This window comes from Taudactylus pleione, unplaced genomic scaffold, assembly GCF_031769625.1.
Source record: "Taudactylus pleione unplaced genomic scaffold, aTauple2 ptg000148l, whole genome shotgun sequence".
NCBI classification, from domain to species: domain Eukaryota; kingdom Metazoa; phylum Chordata; class Amphibia; order Anura; family Myobatrachidae; genus Taudactylus; species Taudactylus pleione.
The window spans coordinates 2,352,190-2,377,669 of NW_028284550.1; the positions used below are offsets into that span (position 1 = coordinate 2,352,190).

Consider the following 25,480-nt stretch of genomic DNA (forward strand, 5'->3'; position numbering starts at 1 on the left):
TAACAAAATCAGAATCTCCCTGCAGCCTCCCCCCCCCTTCCTCCCCAGTTTCTTGCTCCTCTCTTCAACGCAGAACCGCAAAAATAATGGCCGATCCTCAGGAATGCCCAGCCCCTGCTGCTGGCTTCTCTTCTTGTAGGAGAGTCACTAGCGCACACAGGGGGGGCTTTCTGAGTACCCAGAACCCCCCTGCCCAACGAATATTTTTTTTTGAGAGACAGAGACAGCTTTGTCTTCGTCTCTGCACAATCAGCGGCCACCCTCAGAGCTGCTGAGGTGCTGCCTGTTCCTGACAGCTGAACCGACATAAATAAATAAAACTATTTTTATCATTAAACCCACACTGAGATCTGCTCCAGTGTAAAGTCCTATACTCATCCACTGACATTGGCTTCATCTATAAAATCCCATCCAATACCCGCTACATAACAAAACATCGCCCCAGCCCTTACAGTACAGGTATGCCCATCAGCCTGACTCAGCGGTTCCACTGCTCTTCTACCCTTAATAACTACAGTATCAAATGTATATCTGTAGTTTGGCTGTTGTCTAGTTGTTATAAATATTGAACATTTTGGGGATAAGTAAACGTCCTTTAAACACATTATTCCACTTTAAGACCAACTGCTCCTCATCATGGACGTTCTTCGTGTATTTAATGATTTTATCACTGGGTTAGTTTGTGTGATGGGGATTTTGATGAGCAGAGAAAAAAATATATATAGGGACCCATTTATCAATGAGTTTCATCATACCCAGCTAGTTGTAAAACTCGTTTCGTATGATAAAACTCGCTGATAAATGAGCCCAATAATCTTTTAACAATGGACCATACAATGCAGTGAAGAGCTGTGTACATGACATATGATGGTGAAACCCAGTGATGGAATAATGCGATGTAACAAAACATTGTGGGCACCGTACACACTGCACGATATGGTGTGCGATAGCACAATGTATGGATACAAACTGCATGGCGTCATTCATTACATCACCCCATCTGCCGTACAGGACAGCATGTGGTACGCCGAGATGAATGATGGATTGGGTGTACACACTATATGGTGTATATGATATATCATTATGATCTTCTTTGGAACAATATATTGTACGATACATCATATAGTATGTTCCAAATTTTACAGTCCTTCATTTCTTTATCAGTTACAAGAAAAAAAGCACACATAAGTAGTTTTACAAAAGAATATCATCGATATATCCCCTGATAGGGATGCTTGTATAACATGCCAGTTGGGTCCCTTCCCTTATGAACATGAAAATGGGGTAAAGTAATACAAGGCCCTCAGTGCCCACCGGGCCCTAGACACTGATCTAATGGATTATCTGTTTATGCCTCCTGTCCACCGTCTTGCCACTGATTATGTCCTACCTGTTTCCTGAATAGGGCTTCTCAAGTTATCATCATTGTTTTCATCATCATCATTGTTTTCATCATCATCATTGTTTTCATCATTGTTTTCAACATCATTGTTTTGCCTCGTGCTCTCAGTTTTCAAGAATAAATTACGGAAAGCTGTCAATAACAAATTGTTATAATTAAGGTCCTTAAGTCATCCAAATAGCTGCTGATGATAAACAGATGAGCAAGGGACAGCTGCATCAAACCTTCTAAAGAGGACACACAATCAGCGTCTAGCCATCATTTATCTAGTACATGTTAAAAAAATAGGCTGGTTGGTTGTTAAGGGGCAACTTCACCATTTGTCCTTTTTAGATGGTTTGATCCAGTCAGGTGAGAAGAGCAATGGGAACATCTTTCATCACAATGTGACTATGGCAGCAGTAGGACCCTGTTCACAATGTCACATGTCCTCTCGTCCACCCGCTTCCATCCCTTAAGGGTGAGATGGAGTCACACAATACTAGTAATACTAGTATTTTGTTATGTGTGCCTCTATCTTTTGGCTACAGCCAATGGAGAGGGGCACACATAATAGATGTTGTGATTCGAAACCAATAAACACACGCGTAAGGTGTAGTGTCCTTTTCTATTCAGTGCTGTGTAATTCAGATCCAGGCAGTGAAATAAATAAATGAGGATGCTCCTGTACATGATAAAATAGTGCAAATACCTTTTCCAATTCTTCCCCTATATTTCAATGCTGCGAAGATGAGGGGTAGTAGTAGCACAAAGAAACAATAATAATAGAGATTTTGGTCCGATACTTTATCCGGTGCTTTATCTGTAATTAGTAGAGAGCAGAGAGGCATTAATTCATATTATAAAATGTATATTAAGATCCATATTCAACTGTGCACTGAAGCATGTGCAAAAAGTTCTTTAGTGTTGCTCAACACAAAGCTTTCCAGCGAAATGCGTAAGGTTACAGACTGAGCCTGGGTACACACTATGCGATCCCTCTTACCATACTGTATATCACCCAGCACGGATCGGAACAATTAATATTGTGCGGATCACAAAATATATACACTTGATCGCAAATGCCCATGGGTTGTTCACTGCATCATCTCATCTGCTGTGCTGCACTGCGCGTGTGCAGATTAGGTTCTGCAACACCACTCGCAACGCCCCAAATGCCGCAGCAGGATTGTCACACTGCTGGCATTTCAGGACGGCAATGGAGGGCGTTGAAGAAGCTATAGCTCCCATCTCTAAATCAGGGCCCTTAGTGAGGAGTATTTTCTGATCATGAGACAATATTGAAAGATAATGGGATGGCGATAGTTACATAAGGACGTTACTTGCTGTGCATAGGGTGCACAGCCATTGCCACTCTGAATAAGGAGTCCCAATGGCAGCCCACTCTCATGAATACATTAAGACAAAACAGAGACAAAAACAAGCTGTATTTTAGGTGTGTGGGGGGGGGAGACAGATAGAAAATGTGAAGTTAATGGAAGGTGTTGTTCTAAAACGTTAGAAGGCTGGACTGGGATGTGATTTCTTAACTTGGCACCTTTTCAGAGTTATCCGCCTCCCTGTTTATAAACTCTTATATGGGTCACCCAGCACCTTGACTCATGGAAGTCAGATTGAAAACTTATAGTGATTTCCAGTGAGCATTGAGCACACGTCATACATTAGGTCCAATGGCTGCTTTTAGATCATAGGGAGTTTTATTGATTGGGCATAAATAAATAACAGGCCCTAACAATTATACAGAGCCATCCGTGCTGAAACTATACCTTAATCCTTTCTTCTCTAGAGGTACACAGAAAATATGCTGGGAATCTCTCTTATTTACCAGGAGTGAGATGAAAATGCTCTCGTGCAAAGCCGTGGCAGATCGCATAAATATATTTTATCTATATATTTGTTATATATATATATATATACAGTGTGTGTGTATATATATATATATATATATATATATACACACACACACTGTATATATACACACACACCTGCATCTCATAACAACCACCACCATGTCACCACAGTCCCCTGCATCTCTCAACAGCCTCCTACTTCTCACTACTGCCCCCTGCATATCACCACAGCCCCTTGCATCTTACCACAGGATCCTGCTTCTCTCTTCTACGTCTTACAATAGTCCCCTGCATCTGACCACAACCTCCTGCATCTCACTCCTGCCCCCTGCATTTCACCAGTGTCATCACAAGCGCCCCACCCACCCCCCCGAACCCCATGCTGGCTGGGGCTCAACCACTGGAATGTGATGGGTAGGGCAGGAGGATCAAGGATGAGAGAAAAGTATTGCAGCTATTATAAGCATCATCAGCTGCATGTCTGTTACTAGGGCACCTATGTATGCAGTATTTCCGCAGTCTCTATGCGCACCCCACCCCAGCTGCCAAACATTTGCACAATGTACTAACATGGGAGGTGCCTCCTGTTCACCGAAGTCGTATGGCCAAGTAGGAACATCATTCTGGAGAGGGAGCACTTCACAGTGGAGGAGTGGTGGGCGGAATCTGCCTGCAGGTTCAGTGTAATGATTGTCATCGGAATCTTTACTAACCATCAATATTTTTGTTTCAATGGTAATGTATTTACCATTTGATGGTGGTGGTCCAATCTTTGCCGCCATCGAATGTAAATCATTTGTTGGTGTTCTGATGGCTGTTTGTTTTTATTAAATTCATGATAGCTATGCCGCCCTTGGCTCTTGGCTCCTGTGTCTTCATCAGGGCATCTTCACGGGTTTGTTGGAGGTAGTCTCTCACTTTCTGCCTGCATCAGACATGACCCTGTTCAGTCCCTGACTCCCTCCCCTCTCTAGGTTACTGCTAAGCAACAGAGCACATTGTCATCTCTGATTGGCTCAATTTTTGATGCTCTCTTGCTGTTTCAGCACCATGGACAGTTCCTATACAGCTCGGTGCAAGATTTTTTTCTGTGACTTGCTTCACTAAAATCGTGACTTCTCAGCTACCTTTTGTCACAGATGAATGGTTCATACACCTAAACCTTCCTCAACCAATGCTCTATAGAATAGTGAAACCCCCATCAAAATTTGTCTGAAAAGACAGACCCCTGAACCGGGGACGATAGATAAGATAGATTCAGTAGAATAGATAGATAGATAGATAGATAGATAGATAGATATGATGTGCGATCAGGTGAAGGCAGAGCCTTTCCTGTCATACTTCGGTATACTCCACATTTTTGACTATAAAAATAATAAAATGAAAGAAAATATTATAAATATCTTCTTTGTATCATTCCAATCATTTTTATAGTCAAAACTCTGGAGTAAAAAGTGTATGGCAGGTGAGGCACTGCCTCCCCTCTCTACCTTTTCTGCACATCACTGATCAAAGCTCACCAAATTTCAAGCATTATATACAGCTGCACCTTTGTATAATGCCCACATTAACCCTTGGGTTCATATACAGTATGTATCTGTAAATCTGACTCTGATACTAGCCAGTTCCTTCCCAGCCATTTACCTCACTCCACGTCACTGATAGATACAGAGATACACACACAGGATCTGGTATAGAAACTGGAAACACAATGACGACAGGTAACGGTTACGCAAATGCATAATTAAAGGGACACAGAGATTTCTTAATCAAAGTCTTATTCTAATTCCTGTCTGATACAGAGGAGTCCTGTTATACTGTGGCTTCAGTTGTGCCAAACAGTCCCTCTAAGCACCCCAGGTCCTGTGCGGCCTGACCTGGCCGAGCATTTTTTTTTTGCTCAAAATTTGCATTTTATTCACATGAATAAAAGACTGGGAGTGACAGAACTGCATTGCTAGTATAGACGGAACAGTAGGGTATGCAATACTTGTTCAACTGTGTGCGAATCTGTGAAAAAAGGGCTCAGATGCCCCCAGCCACGGCTTTTCCTCACACCAAGTCTGATTGTGCTTCATCTGTGCCTTTGTATGTGTGTAAAACCAATTCCTGTGCGGTTCAATTCACAGCCTAGCATCTCAGGAACATGGTGAGCGGCTTTTTGCTGCATCGGCAATGCGACTAAGATGCAACATTTAAAGGAAAATATGGTACGTTCTACCACGCAGAGTGTCTCATCCCAGTGTATAAGGACACATCTGTACATGGTTTAAATCAGTAGAAAAGGAGCAGACAGAAATAAAATCAGATATCAATAGCTGGGTTGATATACTATAATCAACAGACAGGCAAGCAGGCACAGAGAATGGTCAGAAATTACAGCTGATGTCCATACACAATAATGTTAACAGGAGCATGGGGTGCAGGAGAGACCGTAACAGTGGCAATCACCTAGTACTGATTGCTTGCTGAGCTACCACTACAAATGACAGCCAGCAATGTGCTCTTGCGCTGTCTGAGTACAAGGATGTCTGGGACTTCAGCCATGCCCATCTCCATTCACTCTGCCTGTAGGCAAGGATTTCAAAGGCAGGCAACCCATACAGATTACTTTAGATAATACAAACTCATAACCAGAAAGCGCACTGGGGCATCACAATTCTGACAACGCATTTTGACACCAGTTACATCAATGGGGTTAAATATGCTAATATTTTATGTATTTGGGTGTACAATCTAAATGGTCCACTTTTCCTCAAAATATTTAGTTTTATGTACACTATATTCACTACATTTTTAGTTTAGACTGGAGATAATGGCCAGTTGGTGAATTCAGTTCACTCTAGCATCTGATAGTAGGCTAATAAATTAGGATACTGGCAGAAGGCTTCATCCATAACAACTGGGCCCTAGGCAACATGATGGTTGAGCCTCCTTCTCTCCTGTTTGATTTTGCAAAAAAAACAATCAACATAAAAATTCCAACATGTCCGGCGGTAAATCATACCGATTCCGTACGCAAACCCGATGGATTACGTACAAATCCAATGGCGGGGTGCCTACACACACACACAGGACCCTTTCTGCACATGGGCAGTATGGGGGTCCTGTGTGATTACATGCAGTGCTCCCTAAGCTGCAGCTTAATTGACAGGCTGCGGCTGTTTGGCGGGCGGCGACTGGGACTGTTCCACAAAATGTTTTGTGGGAGTACCGAGGCCAGGGTCTGCGTCTTCCAACGCAGATTTCCTGGCCCCGGCAGCATGAATAGACTGTCCACCCTGAGTAACCTGAAGGTAACATACTGTATGTGGCCTTACACCGTGGCTCATGGCGAGTCAAATAGTCAGTCTCCTTTGGACTTAGCTGCGCCAAGTCTTTTTTGCTGAAAATATGTGTCCTATTCACACCGGCAGAAATGACAAGACTACATTGATAGTGTACACTGGAGCTTTGGGAATAGAGTGAGAGAGCAAGTAACTGTGAACCAGGACAAACCATGCTGCAATGCAAGGGGTGCAAATACATAAATTTTATTTTGCATGTGCGGTAAATACTGGCTGCTTTTGCATGTAGCCCACAAATGCTGGACAGCTTTATTTTTACACTGCAAATTAACCTGCCAAACCCCCACCCCCCTTGCAGAGCAAGATGCACAGTTACTGCCTCTCTCTTACTCTATTCCCATCTCTTATAACTTATGTTATACAAATTCCTGTGCGACAAAAGTCACAAACACCCCCCCCCCCCAGTACACTGTGGGGCTGCGATGTACCCGTATGCAACAAGTTTCACTTTCAGAAGCTTCTGCCTAATCAGCTACAACATCTGTAGATGGCACTGCCTACAGAAGCCTACAGCCTTCGTTTTGCAATTAGCCCCGGGAGAGGGAATCCTTTCGGTTGTTCATGGGCTGGCTGATGTCCTTGCATGCAAAATAGGACTCCCACCCACTAGCTTATAATTATTTTGCTACTTAATTATAGTCAATATTCTAATGAATGTTGATAAAACTTTTATTGTTACAGAGTAGACTAGCACAGCAGATAACTGCTTCTTCTCTTTATAGGGGAGATGTACCAGACCTTCGAAAGAGATTTATTTTTATTACCAGTTATTTATATAGCGCACACATATTCCGCAGCGCTTTACAGAGAGTATCTAGCCATTCACACCAGTCCCTGCCCCAATGGAGCTTACAATCTAAATTCCCTACCAAAATGCACACTAGGGCTAATTGTTTTTTTGGAAGCCAATTAACCTACCAGTATATTTTTGGAGTGTGGGAGGAAACCGGAGTACCCGGAGGAAACCCATGCAAGCACAGGAAGAATATACAAACTCCACACAGTTAGAGCTATAGTGGGAATCGAACCCATGACCTCAGTGCTGTGAGGCAGTAATTTCCCCATAGCAACCAATCATTTTTCTAGCACGGTCAATTAAATGACAATTAGCAGCTTCATACATCTCCCCCTGTATCTTGATGGTGAAGCAGAGCTGGGACACAGGAAAGAGAAGGCAGCTGTGCACTCAATAAGCCTGTACCCAACGAAGTGCGAGCACTGAGATGGGACAATGAGTAGTGGAAGCCAGGAAAGTGGATAAGTAATGAGGGTCCTGACAATAAAAGCTTAGAGGAGGGGAGAACAGTTGGATTCTGACTTCTTCTCAATATATAGTAAATAGAATCCCTGGCTCTTTAAAAGCATACAGTACTTGACCACTCTCCTGAAATAGCCAGAAGGCTCCTGAATTGTTGCTGCTCCCAACTGCCCTGAAGAACATTCATGTCTCCAGGTCCTGCATTGTAGCCATGCCCCACGCTTTAAAATGCTGGTAATCTGCACTGTAGCTGGGGTCAAGTCCACAGTGACATAAACATGCCACCACGCACTGCACCACCTACCTATGCCGAGCCATGTGCCCGCTGTCCCGATCGGCTGCCCCATCCTGGAGGGGGCAGGCACAAAGTATGTATAAAGAGAGTTATAGTTCAAATGTATGTGGGCAGGACGGGTTCTTTTCCAGCTTACAGCTTCCATGCCTGGCTCTCAATGTTGAGGTGGAACTACAGGCTGGAAGGAAAACAAGCACCTCTGTTATAGAAACTATGCAGCAGCTGCTTATACCGGCAATCTGCTCAGGGTTCAAATTCCTTCACTCTGGTGCCGGCAAAGGCTGGAAAATAGCCTCACTTCAACCTAGTCTTACAGGCATGCAACCCCAGCACCAAAGCTACAACTATGCAGTAGGGCCGTAGCTAGGGTAGTGCGGCCGGTGCCATCGCACAGGGCACCACAGGTCAGGGGCAGGGGCGTATCTACAATGGGTGCACCCATAATATTACTTACCTCTCCGGAGTCCCACGTCAGCGCGGGGTTCCGGCACTGTAAAATGGCCGAGGCGGCCATTTTCCCGTCATTTGCACATGCGCAGTACAGGGAAAATGGCAGCCGTGGCCATTTTCCCAGTGCCCTGTACATACACTATAGATTCTGGGCACACTCTAGTGCCCAGAGTCTATAACTCTGGTGCTGGGTGCGCACAGCTCAGTGTGCTGCCGGCCACCGGGTGGAGAGGAGGGGGCCCGTATCGGAGACTGGACACAGGCCCCCTCCTCTCTAGAAACGCCCCTGGTTAGGGGGCACTGTTTGGGCCTGCTAAATTTCTGTTTATTATCATTCTTGCTTGTAGCTTCCTCTTATTTCATCCCCAGCATCCCCTGGCCTCTCCTATCTCTTCCCTGGCCCTTCCCCATGAAGCCATGGCCCTTTTTTGGGTGCATTATGTCCCTTTGAAAAATGAGGGGGGCGCCAATGCACTTTCTGGCACAGGGCACCATAATGTCTAGTTACGGCTCTGCTATGCAGTATACCTAAGTCACTATGCAGCACTGTAACATCAGTCTGCAAGCTGGGATTGCATGCTCAGGAAATGTCCCCTGGATGACAACACCAGGGTAAAGGTACAAGCTATGCCCTATAAATATACTGCATTTCGGTAACACGTCTTGCATATTACAACTACTGAATAATCACAACTATCACAAACTCTATTCTACAGCATCTTAAATCTTTAGACATGACAATATGTAAACATACCGTTTACTATGAGGTTGAAATATTCTTTGTGTATTGTATGGTCTGGGTGAGTAACCTGAGCAATGTAGATCCCGCTGTCCTCTTTCCTGAGATGTTGGATATGTAATACTGTTCCATTGTGCGGTGCCTGGAGACGGTTCTTGTATTCCTTATCGTGTATCACCAATTTATGTTTTTTAAACTCTGCGATTTTAAATATTTCTTCTGTTTTTCCTTTTTTAATAAACCAAACAACATCATCATCAACGGAACCTGACCGATTCAATTGTGTAGACTGGCCCAGATCACCACTAACGTTATACGGATTATGCTCTTCACCTAAACAGGACAAATGAAACAGTTTTACCTCAACTTTTTATACCTGTTACATACTGTATTACATTACATTCACCAGGTTCTGGTGTACTCCCATATGCCACCAACATTACCGGTTGCAAAATTGAAAAAATTTGTGTAAATTAGTGATGTGTTCGGACCCCTGTGTCTTTGTTTTGGTTCTAATTCATCATCGTGTTTTGGTAAACCAACCTTAAGTGTTTTCGTTTGGATTCGGTAAAACTCGATTTAAAAAAAAAAAGGAAATAAAATAAAAACAGCTAAAATCGGTCAATGTGGACCTATTTACATGCAACCCAAAACCTGAGCTCCCCTAAGTGATTCCGAACTGGGAATCGATTTGATTGGGAACCCCTAAGTTCGGGAGTGTGTGTTTATCAGGAAAACTCAACTGCACATCGTTAGTGCAAATCAGACCAAAACCGCAGACATCTTTTTGTAACCTATCCCTTTTCAGTTACTGTAAACCAGAATTTTTTATATAGATGTCCCATTGAGAAACAAAGATATCACATTTATCAGTTGATTTGCGAAAACAGCCCGATTAGCATAGTCATTACTAGATGATCAGGGCTCCTATGAGGCGGGGCTTATCACAGTTGGGAGGGGCTTGCTGTATTAGCTACTGGCCCTGCCACCCTCTCTGTATATGATCATACAAATTTACTAAGTGTTAGCAGATCTATGTCAGCAACAGCTATAGATTGTCAGAGGGGCTAATGTTACCCTAACCAGAAAATAAACTTTGATGAATGATAATATTATTCCCTAGATAGAATCGGTGCCAGCAGATATAATAGTGCTGGTGCAGTGCATTACACCAGTCTGAGCATATAGTGCGCCATTTCTCTCTGCGCATATACATGCACCTATGCAGACCTGTATGCAATTTGTATGTATCAAGCTTTACAACCAGAGATTTTCAACATGGGAGGGAAGATACCATCTACTGTAAGCATATTGCATGTGCATGTCTTTCTACTATGGAGCATTATCAATTCAATTCAGGCTTTATGCTCATTCAGCAAAACATAGGCATGAATTGACAGCGATATAATATGCGAATCATCCAAATTTCTAATAAAAAGCAGTAAACATACATAAAACTAAAACCAAGAGCACTTATTATTTGGAATTCATTCTGACAATGGTGGAAGGAAAGGAGCAATTTTTGTTTTACTTAATAATGATGTGCGACACATAATGGTCCTAATAGCACCTTTTTGAGGGCAGTGAGATAAAGAAGTTATGATTAGGAAGGCAAATGACATTCACAATACTGATGGCCTCCCTTAGGGCTATATTTATCAAAGTTCGATTTTATGTTCGACTTAGCTCACCTGAAATCGAATCAATAAAATGTAGAAATTCCTGTAAAAATCCCACATTTACTATAAATTCAATTTTTTTAGGCCTTTTCTAAATCGAATTCGACTTGAGTTGACTTTAATAGTGATCTCTTGTTCGTTTTTGAATGACCATGTGGAAATCGAACACAAAATTGAACTTAAAACCCCGAAAATAACAGACCTGCTTCATTCTAAAAAATGTTATATGAGCAGGTGTGAATTATACTGATGCATGCACAGATCAGCGAGATCCGTGCATTCTTCTTTTTGTAGAAAGGTTGTAAAGTGTTAAAATGTAAAAAAAAAAAAAAAAAAGAAGAAATTGGGGTCCCCCTCTAAAAGCACAACCAGCACCAGACTTTCCTGAACCGGTCCAGGTTGTGAAAATACAAAAGATCAAAAGATGTAGTGGTCCCCAGTATTTTGTACAACCAGCACTGGGCTCAGTGAGCCGGTCCTGGTTTTGAAAATATGGGAGACAAAAGACATAGGGCCTGATTCAGAGCCGCTCGTAAGCGGCCACTCGTTCGTTCAGAGCGATGTTTGCCCAACTGCGCATGCGTACGGATCGTTATACGCATGCGTGAACCAGTCAGTGCGGTCGAAATTCATGTGCTCGCAAAATAGCGAATGCCTGATAATTTGAGTGACAGGAGGAGGCGTATGCGGGTGATAACGGGGGAAGGTGCTTGAAAACGGGGAGTGGAGATCCGAACGCAGGCGTGCTTAAAGGTCAAAACGGACGTTTTATGGGTGTGCATAATTAAAACAGCAGCGTCATTGACCACGTCACTGGGTTATTTTATAGCCAGAACTGCTTGCAAAATTGTGGTAGCAAAAGCCAACCCCAAGAATAGCGAGCAGTTCATACGCTGGTCGATGTACTCGATTAATCTAATAAATAGCGGACATGTTGTAGAATGCGAGCGGCCAGGGGGCGTATTTTTTAAAAAAACGACCGCAAGTTTTGTTCGCTCGTTCAGACCTAGAGGCGTGAACAGACCGCAAAGAGCGAACGGTTGATTTGAATAGCCACCCCTATTTTCTGGACGAGCGAGCGCTAATTGCGTCCGGCTCTGAATCAGGCCCATAGTGTTCCCCCGTATTTTCCAAAACCAGTACCAGACTTTCTACCGGGGGTGTAATTCTACAGCTGGGGGTGTAGCGGTCAGGTATAGTGCTTTAGCCAGGGGATCCTTCACCGGATCCCCCGGCGAAAGCACTATACCTGAGCGCTAGTCAGCCCAGGCCATCCCAATAAAGAAATTCCACCTGCCCAGAGCACCCCAGGCCTGAGCTGATAACACGGGGCTATCTCTGGCACCCTTTAGTAACCTAGCCGTTCTCACCATTGAAGTCAATAGTGGGAACGGTTCATTGGCTGAGAGAGGTGGAGGTTCGCCTCTCTCAGCCAATGAATACTCAGCTCATTGAACTGTTGGAATGCCTTGAGGACGGCATTTGGGAATCTCTGGGTTATACTGTAACTAGCTCTAAAAAATCATCGAAGTGCAGACAGAGCACGAAACGCATCGGAGATTAGAAGTGGATGCTGGAAACACGTGCTTCATCATCTGCTGGAGTAACGTCATCAACGTTGGCCCGCAGCAGCCAGGTGGCCCAGGCCACCACACCCGGACCCTATGCTGCATTTGAAATGGACAATTGTACCAGCAGCAGAACCTGCCGATCAGAAGGTACAAACAAAGTAGGGAAAGATAAAGTAAGATACCCAAGAGACTGGAGATTACCTAAATATCGGAGACACTCCACAGCAAACCCGCATCCACAAAAAACACTCAAAAAGAGTATATATTGGACTATCTTTTTTTGCACAGATGCCACTTAAAATTTAGCGCTTATATTGCTTTTTCATTGCTAAATATACCCCTTAGTGTCTGTTTCACATAAACTTCACCGAACAGAAGGTGACTGCCTCCCAGGCACATATTAAGCCTATAGAACCAGTAATTTATGTCCCGCGCCTGTACTGCTACCCAGTGGCGTAACTTTGGTATTTGGAGCCCAGAGCAAATGTATAAATGGAAAATGTGCACGCGCATGTCGAAAAATGGGCGTGGCCAGTTAAAATGGGGTGTGTCAACATGACACACCCCTTTCTCGTCACTCTGAACATTCCTTTCCATTCCATATGCACCTTAATGCAGTGCCCCTTATACAGTCCCCCCAGTAGTGGTCACCCTTATGCAGGCCCCCAGTAGTGCCCCTTTTACAGTACTCCCAGTAGTGGTCCCCCTTATGCAGTCCCCCATTAGTTCCCCCAGTAGTGGTACCCCTTATGCAGGCCCCCAGTAGTGCCCCTTATACAGTACTCCCAGTAGTGGTCCCCCTTATGCAGCCCCCCATTAGTTCCCCTCATACAGTGCCTCCAGTAGTGGTACCCCCTATGCAGGCCCCCAGTAGTGCCCCTTACACAGTGCCCCCAGTAGTGGTATCCCTTTTGCAGTGCCCCCGGTAGTGGTCCCCCCTATCCAGTGCCCCTTATACAGTGCCCCCTGTAGTGGTCCTGCTTATTCAATGCCCCCAGTAGTGTTCCCCCAGTGCAGTGCCCCTTGTGCTTCCAGTAGTACGCCCTTTATATAATGCACCCAGTAGTAGCCCCCTATGCAGTGCCCCAGTAGTAGTAATGACAGTTACTGTAGAAGCTGATTGGTTGGTACTTTAGGTCTCTCCAAGGTTTGATACATGTCTCCCAATGGCTGAAGAGGAAATTCAGATTCTTTCTTGAAAAATCTAGGAACTAGATAAATGATAAGTAGAATCTGATTGGTTGCTATGGGCAACATCTCCACTGCTATAAACCTGCACTTTAGTAACTATACCCCCTATTCCCAATGTGCTGCGATTGCTGTAGAACAGCTTCCATCTCTCTTCCTGTCTGAGTAGCAGAGCCTCGTCTCACCCCTCCCCTGGGCAATGTCTGTTCTACATTCTTAAGAGACTTAAAGAAGCAGTGACAACGTGTATGAGATGTTGGCTAAATGCTGTGTGATGCTTGTTTTGCATTATCCAGGAAGCTTATAGTGTACGGGGAACATACATACAGAAAATACACAGTATGGTAGTTAGATTTGGTTTGAGGGGAGATGTATCAAGTCTTGGAGAGATATAAAGTTGAGGAGTTGCCCAGAGCAACCAATCAGCTTTTACCTGTCATTTCAAAGACTGTGCTAGATAAATGAAAGTTAGAAGCTGATTGGTTGCTAAGACCCAAGGAGTCACGGTGCTTGTATTCACAGAGAGCTACTGCCCAAAGAGTCCTGGTGCTTGTATACACATAAGGCTAAGGTCCATGGAGTCATGGTGCCTGTATACACAGTGGGGTACAGCACCAAAAAATAAGTTTCCTTTTTCTTTTTAAACTTTTAACTTTTTTTTTTACAGCCACTTGTGAGTCTCGACACTTTAATCAGTATAGCGCAGCATAGATCAGCGTGCAGTCAGTGTGCCCCCTTACACAGTCACTTTACCAGCACAGCCACTAGTCTCTGGGCACAGCCACTTAATCAGCAGAGTATAGCGCAGCATACATCAGCGTGCAGTCAGTGTCCTCTATACTGTCACTTTGCCAGCAGTAATATAAGCAGAGCAGTGCTCAGCTTGCAGACGTCAGGACGCTGACGTTCAGCCTCGTAGTGGGGATCCGAGTTGGCGGGAACACCCGAACCTCAGCCCGGGTGGACTCGGATCCCCGATGTTCGGAGCGGTCCAGATTCTGTGGAATCCAGACCGCTCATCCCTAGAATAAATAGTATTCCCTAGAATAAATAGTATACTGGTTTCCTGTCCCTTGGGTATTATTACTGCTGATGCACCAAAGTCTATAAGCCTTGGCCATGTCCTGCAATGTTCTGTACTGTAACTATGTTTTGTACTGTAAGTAACTGTTTCTGTTTTGTTCATACTGTTTATGTACCGTGAGGCGCCGCGGACCCCTTGTGGTGCCATATAAATAAAGGATAATAATAATAACGGCTTTTATTTATGTGTATGACTGTATCCTTTATCTTGACTATAGTCTATATCTAAACTAATTCCTAGGGGTATATTACCTAAAGTGAGAGAGAGTTTTTAGAAGTGGAGATGTTGCCCATAGCAACCAGATTCTAGCTATTATCTTCTAGAAGGTGCTAGATAATGATAAGTAGGATCTGATTGGTTACTATGGGCAACAGTCCCACTTCTAAAAACCTGCACTTTAGTAACTATACCCCCTATTCTCAATGTGTTGCGATTGCTGTAGAACAGCTTCCATCACTCTTCCTGTCGGAGTAGCAGAGCCTCGTTTCACACCTCCCCATGGCAACGTCTGTTCTACATTCTTGAGACTAGGGCCGAATTAAATTACAGTAGGTGCGAAATCGCCAGGTTTCGCCAGCGAAATTGTCCGATTTTTGCCAACAAAATTGAAAACAGGGCAGATTTTCCCCAAAAACAGGCGAAAAAATTCAGGACAAGCCGGAAATTGCATCTGTACCCCCCAAAAATGGCTGACGTGCAGTACATCGGAAAATAATTTCGAAGTGTTTTTTATTGGCCGTAATAAAAAGTATTTAGGGTACTTAAATTGCGTTGGTTGGCGGTAATTTGCGTATATGAAAAATGTTTACAAATTAAAAAATAGAAAGTATTTTTCTCCCAGGAAATTACTGTTCCACGTAAATTCGTTGTACGCTAAACTGGGTGCAAGTATATTTTCATGTCGTAAAAGTGCACTTTTTAAAATCATTAAAAAAGCGCCTGCTGCAACCACGTGCAATGTTTAAAACACTTGACGCGTATATCACCCCCTGAAATACGAGACCCATTACGTTAATCCCGTTTTCAATGTTTTCGGTTATTTTTCACCAAAAATTTGACCAGTCATTTTTTTTGAAACTCTAAAAAAAATAATGTTAGGGTTATTTATCATTAGGGGGGGGTTTCCAAAGGGGATTTTGACTTTTTTTTTTTTTTACCCGGTCTGAGATGGTGAAAATGGTCATTATTTAAACAGCCTGTATACTGTCAGTTAAGCTGGCCATACTCCTGCACGATTTCGGGCCGATTTCCCGATTTTCGATGAGTCATAAGATGGATCTTGTGAAAATCGTGTATTATATTAGTAAGATAAGATCCGATGCGCGCTCCCAGAGCTCCTGTAATCGGATCTTATGATCAGATGTGCAGGACATCTTGTCCATCGTATCTTATTTTGTTCATGCGATCCATCGTGCAGCAATTCAAGTCATTTCAATGACTGTTTCCCTAATGAGCCTGTGAGACACATTGGATCGATCTTACGACAGATTGTGTGCTAAGAAAAACAGCAAACATGTGTACGGGACTGCCTGGGAGCTCCGGGGGAATCGTATGATGAATCTGATCTTATGCTGGTCGTGTAGGTGTATGGCCAGCAATAGGAGCGGAGTCCATAGAACCTGCAATACAGGAGACGGGTGAAGAAAAAGTATAGGAGACACTGCTTCAGGAGTGGGAGGGGTAGGTGGACGGGGAATGGACGGCAGGGTTGGGAGACCAGACCCGGACAGCGCGGGTGAACCAAGCGGGAACCCGGGGTTGCCAGAAGCCGTAGGAGGTGGAGGGGCCACCGGGTGAAAATGAAGTGGCCGCTGGGTGAATGTGGCGGAAGAAAGGGGGGCAAACTGCCAAGGATGACTGTAGGGATAATTGGGTGGGGGTGAGAAAAAAGGGGAGGAGTAAGTAGACGGGGTAAATAGAGGGGGGGGGATTTATCTCGACTATCTCTAAATGAATTCCTAGGGGTATATTTACTAAAGTGGTGATGTTGTCCGTATCGACCAATCAGATTCTAGCTATTATCTTGTAGAAGGTGCTAGATAAATTTTTAGTAGACTTTGATTGGTTGCTATGGGCAACATCTCCACTTCTATAAACCTGCACTTTAGTAACTATACCCCCTATTCTCAATGTGTTGCGATTGTTGTAGAACAGCTTCCATCTCTCTTCCTGTCTGAGTAGCAGAGCCTCGTCTCACACCTCCCCTGGGCAATGTCTGTTCTACATTCTTAAGAGACTTAAAGAATCGGTGACAACGTGTATGAGATGTTGGCTAAATGCTGTGTGAGGCTTGTTGTGCATTATCCAGGAGGCTTATAGTGTACGGGGTACATACATACAGAAAATATACAGTATGGTAGTTAGATTTGGTTGAGGAGAGATGTATCAAGTCTTGGAGATATAAAGTTGAGGAGTTGCCCAAAGCAACCAATCAGCTTTTACCTGTCATTTCAAAGACTGTGCTAGATAAATGAGTTAGAAGCTGATTGGTTGCTTTGGGCAACTGCTCCACTTCCTATCTCTCTCCTAGGCTTCATACACCTCCCTCTTACAGATAAAATGACACCGTGCAAAGTGAAAGTACAGAAATCATTAGCAGCACTAAGGCTCTGGGGTTACACTGCAGTGTGTGGAGAGGAGGGGGCCGGGCTTCTGGGACCCAAAGACGTCACATGACTTGTTTCTGTGCAGACTTTTTTTTTGCTGTAGGACTAACGTTTGCTATTTGCCCTACTCTGTACTATATTTCAGTTAATGTAAAACTGTACGAGGGTTATTATGTGTAAGGGTTTTTTTTTGCTCTTCTCTCTTTTTATTTCCAACCTCCATCTCTTATACACTGAACTTCATACAACTAACAATGTATCTTACACAATTAATTCCCTTCTGAAATTATTCTTGTTAGTGAAATGATAGTATACTGCTTTCCTGTCCCAGAACCTCGGGGGGACCTCCGGAACTTTCGGGAGAGCAGGAGACTCTCCTGGATCCCGTCCATGTCACTAATGACCCCCTGATGCGTGATGTCACACATTGTGGCACTAGCACTGGCCTCTTGGACCCCTTTACCAGGATCCACAAAAAGTCAACTACTGTATGACTGAAATGAGTGTTCTGCCCTTGTACAGATGTGTCCTCATACACCGAGTGTCTTTACACCGTACGGCGCCAGACACCCGGCATGGCTAAGATGTTACAGTAGTGTAGCGCAGCGTATTTTTCTTTAAATTGTGCATCTTCGTCGCAGCAAAAAGCCGCTCACAGTGTACTAGAGACACAGAGCTGTGACCAGGGATGTACAGTCCCCCTGAGCGTGCGTAAAGCAGCTCGGCCAGGGTTTGGCACTGGACCGGCCCATCTGCCCTTTGGCAAATGCCGATGGCCAGTCCGGCACTGGCTGCGACATTAACTGCACAGGAATTGGCTTTGCACATGTAGAAAGTCGCAGATGAAGCACTCGGATGTACAAATGTCGCACACCTCAGCAGTCAGTGGACACTAGCAATGTAGTTGTGTCACTTGTAGTTGTTAGAATTATGCAAATAATAATTAATCACTGGAATGGGTACACAGACGGCAGCAGCGGGCATTGAGGACCTGATTCAGAGTCGGTCGAAGCGGCCGCACGGTCGTACAGGAAAAGGGGCCGGATATGCAAATGATGCACTCGCATGTTGCGTCCCTAAGATCGGATCGGCAGCTGGCCGACCAAGGGGAGGAAGCGGCCGGAAGTAAAAAAATACGCCCCCTTCTCGTATGCCTTACACGTCATCTCCGGGCATATAAGGATTAATCGAGACCATCGGGAACCATCGGAACTGGTCGTAGAGCTTAAGGTTGACCATACCCTCTCTTAAGCTCTACGATCATGTCAGTGTAAAAACCTCCCGTCACGTGTGCCATGACACTACTTTGTTAATTATGCACTCCCATAAACCGTATGCACTCCCATAAAACGCCGTTCGCATAATTAGGCACGCCCCCGTTTTCAAGCACCTTCCCCTGTTACCACCCACAAACGCCGCAATCTGTCACTCAAACTACCGACCTGGCTGTGTTCAAGGAGAGAGAAATTTCTGATCGTAGCGGCTAGTTTGCGCACGCGCATTGCGAACTTTACGCATGCGCAGTGTAGCGAACATCGGTGGCGTACGACCGTGCGGCCACTTCGACCGACTCTGAATGAGGTCCTCAGTCCTGATCATTTCCGCATTTTCAGTTCACAGTGAGATCACGCCTCCAGTCATATCCGTGGCGCATCTGACCTTGGTACATAAAGAGCGACCAACACAGAAAAGGCGCAAATATGCAACTTTATTTTGGACGCACTGTGCTGCTCATTTGCGCCTGACTGTGAATAAGGCCCTTAGCTGCAGTCACCTGGGTAATGTGTAAGAAAACAGTCCAACTAGGAATTGCTAAATGGTATCTATAGAATAAAAGCGACCGCCGAGAACAATGATGTCATCACGTTGGAATGTAGTAACAGTATTGTCTGACCCCTACCAGCAGTGTCAGCGATGCACAGGAGAGATGGAGGGCGATGGGGGGGTTGATCGAGACAGTGGTGGAATGAGGAGAAAGCATTGTGGGGGGGGGGGGGTGGGAGAGAGAGAGAGGTACTACGGCCACACTATACTGTGGTATTTGGATATGTATCTGTACATCTGATGTAAAGCACACTTGCTCTTATTTATAGTGTAATATCACAGGGCGCCTGATGTAGAAATACTGTAGATGTTTCCCCGGCAATGTCTGTTCTACATTCTTTTAAAAAAAAATCAGGTGAATGAGGTCAGGAGATGTTGTTATTGCTGTGTGATTACTTTGTGTATTAGTGGGAAGGTGTACAATGTACAGTACATGCTATGTATGTACAGGAAATACTACATGTCAGTGAGACGGGTTTACAGAGAGAACCACGCCCCGCAGAGTGAAATCACAAAAGCCGTAGCGACCGAGGCTCTGAGCTCACTCTGCAGTGCGAGGGTTAAGGGGGAGGGGCCTCTGGGACAGGAAGACGTCACATAGGTTTCACTGCAGATAGACAAAAAGTTATTTTCTTTAGGATCTACACTCAGTATTTGCTCTGATTTATACTATACCTGAGTTAATGTAAAACCATACTTACTATAAGTATGAGGTTATATATCCTTTCCTCTCTTTTTATCTCAACCCTCTCACTCCCCTGTGCTTAATCCTGCTAGGGATATATCTTACAGACACCGTGATTTTATACGTTAGATCAGTGGTTCTCAAACTCAGTCCTCCAGACCCCATACTGGTCACATGTCCCAGGTCACCCGGCAGGTGCGCAGGTGTAGTCATTACTCACCGGCACATATCCCAGGTCATCCAGCAGGTGCACAGGTGTAGTCATTACTCACTGATACATATCCCAGGTCATCCAGCAGGTGCACAGGTGTAGTCATTACTCACTGATACATATCCCAGGTCACCCAGCAGGTGCACAGGTGTAGTCATTATTCACTGACACATATCCCAGGTCACCCAGCAGGTGCACAAGTGTAGTCATTATTCACTGACACATATCCCAGGTCACCCAGCAGGTACACAGGTGTAGTCATTATTCACTGACACGTTTCCCAGATCACCCAGCAGATGCACAGGTGTAGTTATTACTCACTGACATATATCCCAGGTCACCCAGCAGGTGCACAGGACTAGTCATTACTCACTGACACATTTCCCAGGTCACCCAGCAGGTGCACAGGTGTAGTCATTATTCACTGACACGTTTCCCAGGTCACCCAGCAGGTGCACAGGTGTAGTCATTATTCACTGACACGTTTCCCAGATCACCCAGCAGGTGCACAGGTGTAGTCATTACTCACTGATCAATTTTAAAAGATCCACAGGTGAAGCTAATTATTTTACTTGCGATTCTGTGAGGAGACCTGGAAAACATGAACTGTTTGGGGTCCTGAGGATCGAGTGAGATTCTGTGTGTTAGATGATTCCTGTAGTGTTCTCCCCTTCTCACTTCATGTATCCTTGTCCGTGGCTGTAGGCTGTATCAATATTGCTCATTATTCTGAAACATTAATCTTTACGCAGTGTATTTCCTCTTGTAATTCAATGTAGTCCTCAGTCGGTCTTTGTACAGGTTTGTGGTGGTGACACAGCAGCACAGGGCAGGTTACATTGCAAAGTTTATCTCCTGTTGTATTTATTTTTTTCTCTACTTTAATGAGATTACATGTATTTGGCAAAATGTATTATGTTATATTGTGGCCCATGTATTAATGATTACATTTGTAATGTGATCTGAGCGTGACATTACTACCCATGAATTCAGGATGCAATCATGTCGGCTGAATGTATTACTGAGCCCCTGAGGATGTGCTGGAAGTGAAGAGACCGTGCCAGCGGTCCCTTCACCCGTGTGCCAGGATTCCTGCGCATGCACAGTCTACAGACCCAACATGTGCGTCAGCCATTGAACCCTCTCCCAGCTAGTATTGCGATGTGTAGCCCACAGGCTGCGGCGGCGTACGCCATCTTCAGATGGTGTAAACTGCGGGGAACAAGTTCCGGAATACTACGGGGGTTTGCAGTGCTGGCGGAAATGGAGGGAGATATCTGCGGCAATCCCCCCAAAACGGGTGATTTCAGTGAATACACCCCAAATATTAAACGATAAATGGACCCCATTGTACCACTGTAATGTAATACTTTGACATGTTGCCGAATACACAAACAATCTCATTGAAGTAGCTAAAAAGAAATACAATGCATATTATATATACATACACATTGTTAATAAATAATTAGACTGGTATTACATAGCATATTTGTAGTAAATCTACTCTTCAGCTAGGTTAATATTCAATGGTTACAACCGCATATCAAATAACATTGCGGTGTCACTAACATTTCCATAAACCAACAGTTAACCCCCAAACAAAACTGGTTGTGGAACTGAATATACCTGAAATATAAACAGTATTTTAATATTTAATTAAATCTGTCAAGACAGGCGATAAGTTCTGTTACAGATAATGTGTTTGTTTAAACAATTATTATGGAGGGGAATTTCCATTGTTCTTACATGGCAGGGAGATTTTCTGTTCTATTAGATCCCTTTGATCCCTTCCTGTGTTCCTGCAGCTGCAAATAAGATAGAATGACTGCAGGACTTTTACACGCTCAGTTTCATAACATCCCCTCCCCTCTGGGTCTCTCCCTGCCTCCCTCTATATGTCACTAATAATACCACACGCTTATGTGGGCTTCAAGTTCTCTCTGTGCAGTAATCACTTAATGAAGTAAATGTAAAAACAAGTCATATAAGGGCACATCCACTGTAAATTGCGACAAGCCTCTGAATATTAAAGGGTATATTTACTAAAGTACGGGTTTTTAGAAATGTAGATGTTGCCCATAGCAACTAATCAGATTCTATGACATTTATCTAGCACCTTCTAAACGATAATAGCTAGAATCTGATTGGTTGCTATGGGCAACATCTAAAAGCCCACACTTTAGTAAATTTCCCCCCTGTAGTGCCCTGTCCAGGACAACATTTGGAAAGTAGGAATATTTTTTAAATCTGCTGCAGCAAATGTGTAGGAGTATTCATATAAATATAATTATATTTCCAAATGTAATTATCCTGCATGCTTGTTGGATTAAAGGTTTGAATACATGTAAGTAAGGGATAAGGCTTTAAATCCCATTTAGGGATAATATACTGTCTCATTGCATATATACAGTGTTATCTGGAATGAAACTATTATTTACTATTAACAATATTAGTTTGAACTGTGTGTCATTGATTGTGTCAGCTGGCAAACAGAGGAGGGACCCGTACAATATAGGTTAGGAGTGTAACATCTGTGTCTGAATGATTAGCCATGCTGAACTCTTTATGGGGCCAGTCATAGGGCATCACAGGACAATGGTTTGGGGATGATGAAGGTGTCCAGTGCGGATATTCCTCAATAGAGACCTCCAGATGTGCAACCAGTGTACATGTAATGCTCTAGCACTCACAGCTGAAAGTCCAATGTGGGGTTTCCTCAGAAGAGACCACCATTGCCTGAGGTATGGAGAGTCTAAATATAAATCTCAAAGTCCAAGATTAAAGGTAATGTGGCCTAATGCGTTTCACTCATCTCAATCAACTTCTTCAGGGGCAAGGTAGATAGTAGTCTGTCCAGAGATGTCCTTTAGAAACTGGACTATTAGGATTCATGAACATCTGTGTTTGTAGAGATAAGTTATACAAGTCAGGCAGTAGTATACATACAGTACAATAAAAGATATTAAGGTCTAGACAAGACAATCCAGTAGAGATGTAACATAATTAAACTGTTAGAGGAGCAAAATAATAACCCGCTCTACTAGGGTCCTTTTAGACTTTATAACACATAAGAAGGAATCGGTATGAAATATGGGCGGCTGTTTCAAATCCCGACAGAGGAGATCCAGACGCCAGTTGGTAAGTACCCTAACCCTCCCTTAGGGGTGCCTAACCCCAAAACTCCCCCCCCGGGGTGACTAAAAGTAATGCCCTCTTCCCACACCCTAATCATAACTCTCCTGGGGGGGTGCCTGACCCTAACCTACCCCCGGGGGTGCCTAACCCTAACCCTCCCATTCTGGCTATCGTCCTTTGGCGTTCCGCCAACGGGATTAAGATAGGCGTCGGTATTTCAACACCTATCTTAAGTCCCCCGTCGGGCTTCTCCTGTTGGGAAATAGACCGGTGGCGTTTAGTCCGCCGGTCTATAAACTGCAACCCCCAAAGAAGATTAGATATGCAACATGTAAAACCACGGTTTGTAGGTCACATGATTGGAAGCAGGGGCGTATCTATAATGGGTGCAGGTTGTGTGGGGCACACGGGCCTCACACCGCCCACCCTGCACCTATAATATACTTACCGTTCCGGAGTCCCACGCCGGTGCGGGGGTCCAGCGCTGTAAAAACGTCTGGATTATTGCGTCAGCGGCCATTTTCTCATCGTTTGCGCAGTACAGGGAAAATGGCCGCTGCGGCCGACTTATACGCCTTTCAGATATACAACCCGGGAAATTTCCTGCTCAGACCCGGGAATTTCTCCTGTGCAAATTCCCGGGTATTTGGTCGAGACCCCCCTATCACACTACAGTGTCTACCCGGGAAATTCCCAGGTAGACCCCTTGCAGACAAGAGCAGGGTTTTTCTGCTTACCTGCCTCTTCTCTGACGTCTGCTCCTCCTAGCCTATCCCCTCTCTGGCTGCTCAAAGCAGCAGCGCTGAGTATCCTATAGGACGCTCTGCGCTGTCAGCTCAAAGCAGCAGCTCAAAGCTGCCGCGCTGAGCGTCCTATAGGACGCTCTGCGCTGTCAACTACATGTAAAAGCTGCTTGGTGCTGCCTGGGAGTAGTAAATTCCCGGGTAGCACCATTCAGACAGAAGCAGGGTAATTTCCCGGGACTTAAGTCCAGGAAAAAATCCTGGTCGATTGCAGGGGCGGCTACCCGGGAACGTGTTCCCGGGTAGGTACCTTTCAGACAGACTTGGCTACCTGCTCAAGTCCATACACCTTTTACCATGAAGCTGTTTAGAAGTATAAACTAAAAATGACACATTGTATATAAAATAAAATAATAAGTACTATGTGTTATGATACACCTGAGCAATTGCATAAAACTACTATAACCACACAACAGAGGTATCCTGCCTATAACAACTGCCCTTTTCCCATAGAGAGAGATGCTATCACCGGTATTGAGATGCCACCAGGTCTTAAAAACAGGATAGTGGAGGTTTATACAATCAGGTAATCACAGGGTTAATGCTGGATTAGCAGAATAACAAATGCAAGTATAATGAGACTGTATAATAAACTAATTTTTTAAAATAAACATCTGGAGCTGTAACAGACAGCTTGATAATAGTACTTGCAAACAAATTGCACTTTTCCAATATTAAGTAACATGATAGCTAACAGGTGATGCAGGAAGCAGAAGACAATGGATCAAAGTGGAAAGTACACAGATATTCAACACACCAGCAGTGCAGAGAATTCACCAGGCACTCAGATCAGCATGCTTACACCAAGGCATGAAGCTATAACTGACAAAGAGGTGAAGGCCTGGCTCCCTTATAACACAGACCAGTAACAAAACATCAATTAAGACCAACACCATGCAAGTGAAGTGAGTTACAGGTACCGTATGTTACTGCACATAGGAGAGCAACTAGGGAGACTCCCAGCAATTAAACACCTGCTGCAGACCGTTCTTTGCAGCCTCTGATCACATACTGTACACTGGCATCTTGGCAAAGCCGCTGTGACACTAACGTAGCATTTCAGCCGCAGTCACACACAGAATATAGGCATGCCACAACTAGAATGGCTGTTTAACACATAGGGAAGTAAGATGTATGTGTACACATCTCTATGTCCCTGTTACATGTATGTCCTGTTATATGTTACTGTTATATATATGTCTTGTAACATGTATGTCCTGTTATATGTATATTACTGTTATATATGTATGTCCCTGTTATCTATGTCCTGTTTTATGTATATCCGGTTAGATGTATGTCCTGTTTTAGCTACAGTATGTCCTGTTTTCTCTTGTTTGGCACTGTGGCACAATG

The 25,480-nt window shown here is 44.2% G+C and overlaps 1 protein-coding gene across 3 annotated transcripts in view; it reads right to left on the reverse strand.

Annotated features, from left to right (window-relative positions):
- LOC148522290 (uncharacterized) overlaps positions 1-25,480 on the reverse strand; it is a 49,533-nt gene that overhangs the window by 13,366 nt on the left and 10,687 nt on the right. Inside the window, exons 3-5 of one of the 3 annotated variants that reach the window (XM_088474173.1) lie at positions 9,357-9,674; positions 2,094-2,204; positions 1,391-1,534 (exon numbers count right to left, since the gene is read on the reverse strand). In XM_088474173.1, the coding sequence (XP_088330299.1) occupies positions 1,391-1,534; positions 2,094-2,204; positions 9,357-9,674 (573 nt within the window). Of the gene's footprint in view, positions 1-1,390; positions 1,535-2,093; positions 2,205-9,356; positions 9,675-21,138; positions 23,088-25,480 lie in introns of those variants that run through there. The other 2 variants (XM_088474174.1, XR_015878764.1) reach the window with 2 other exon arrangements.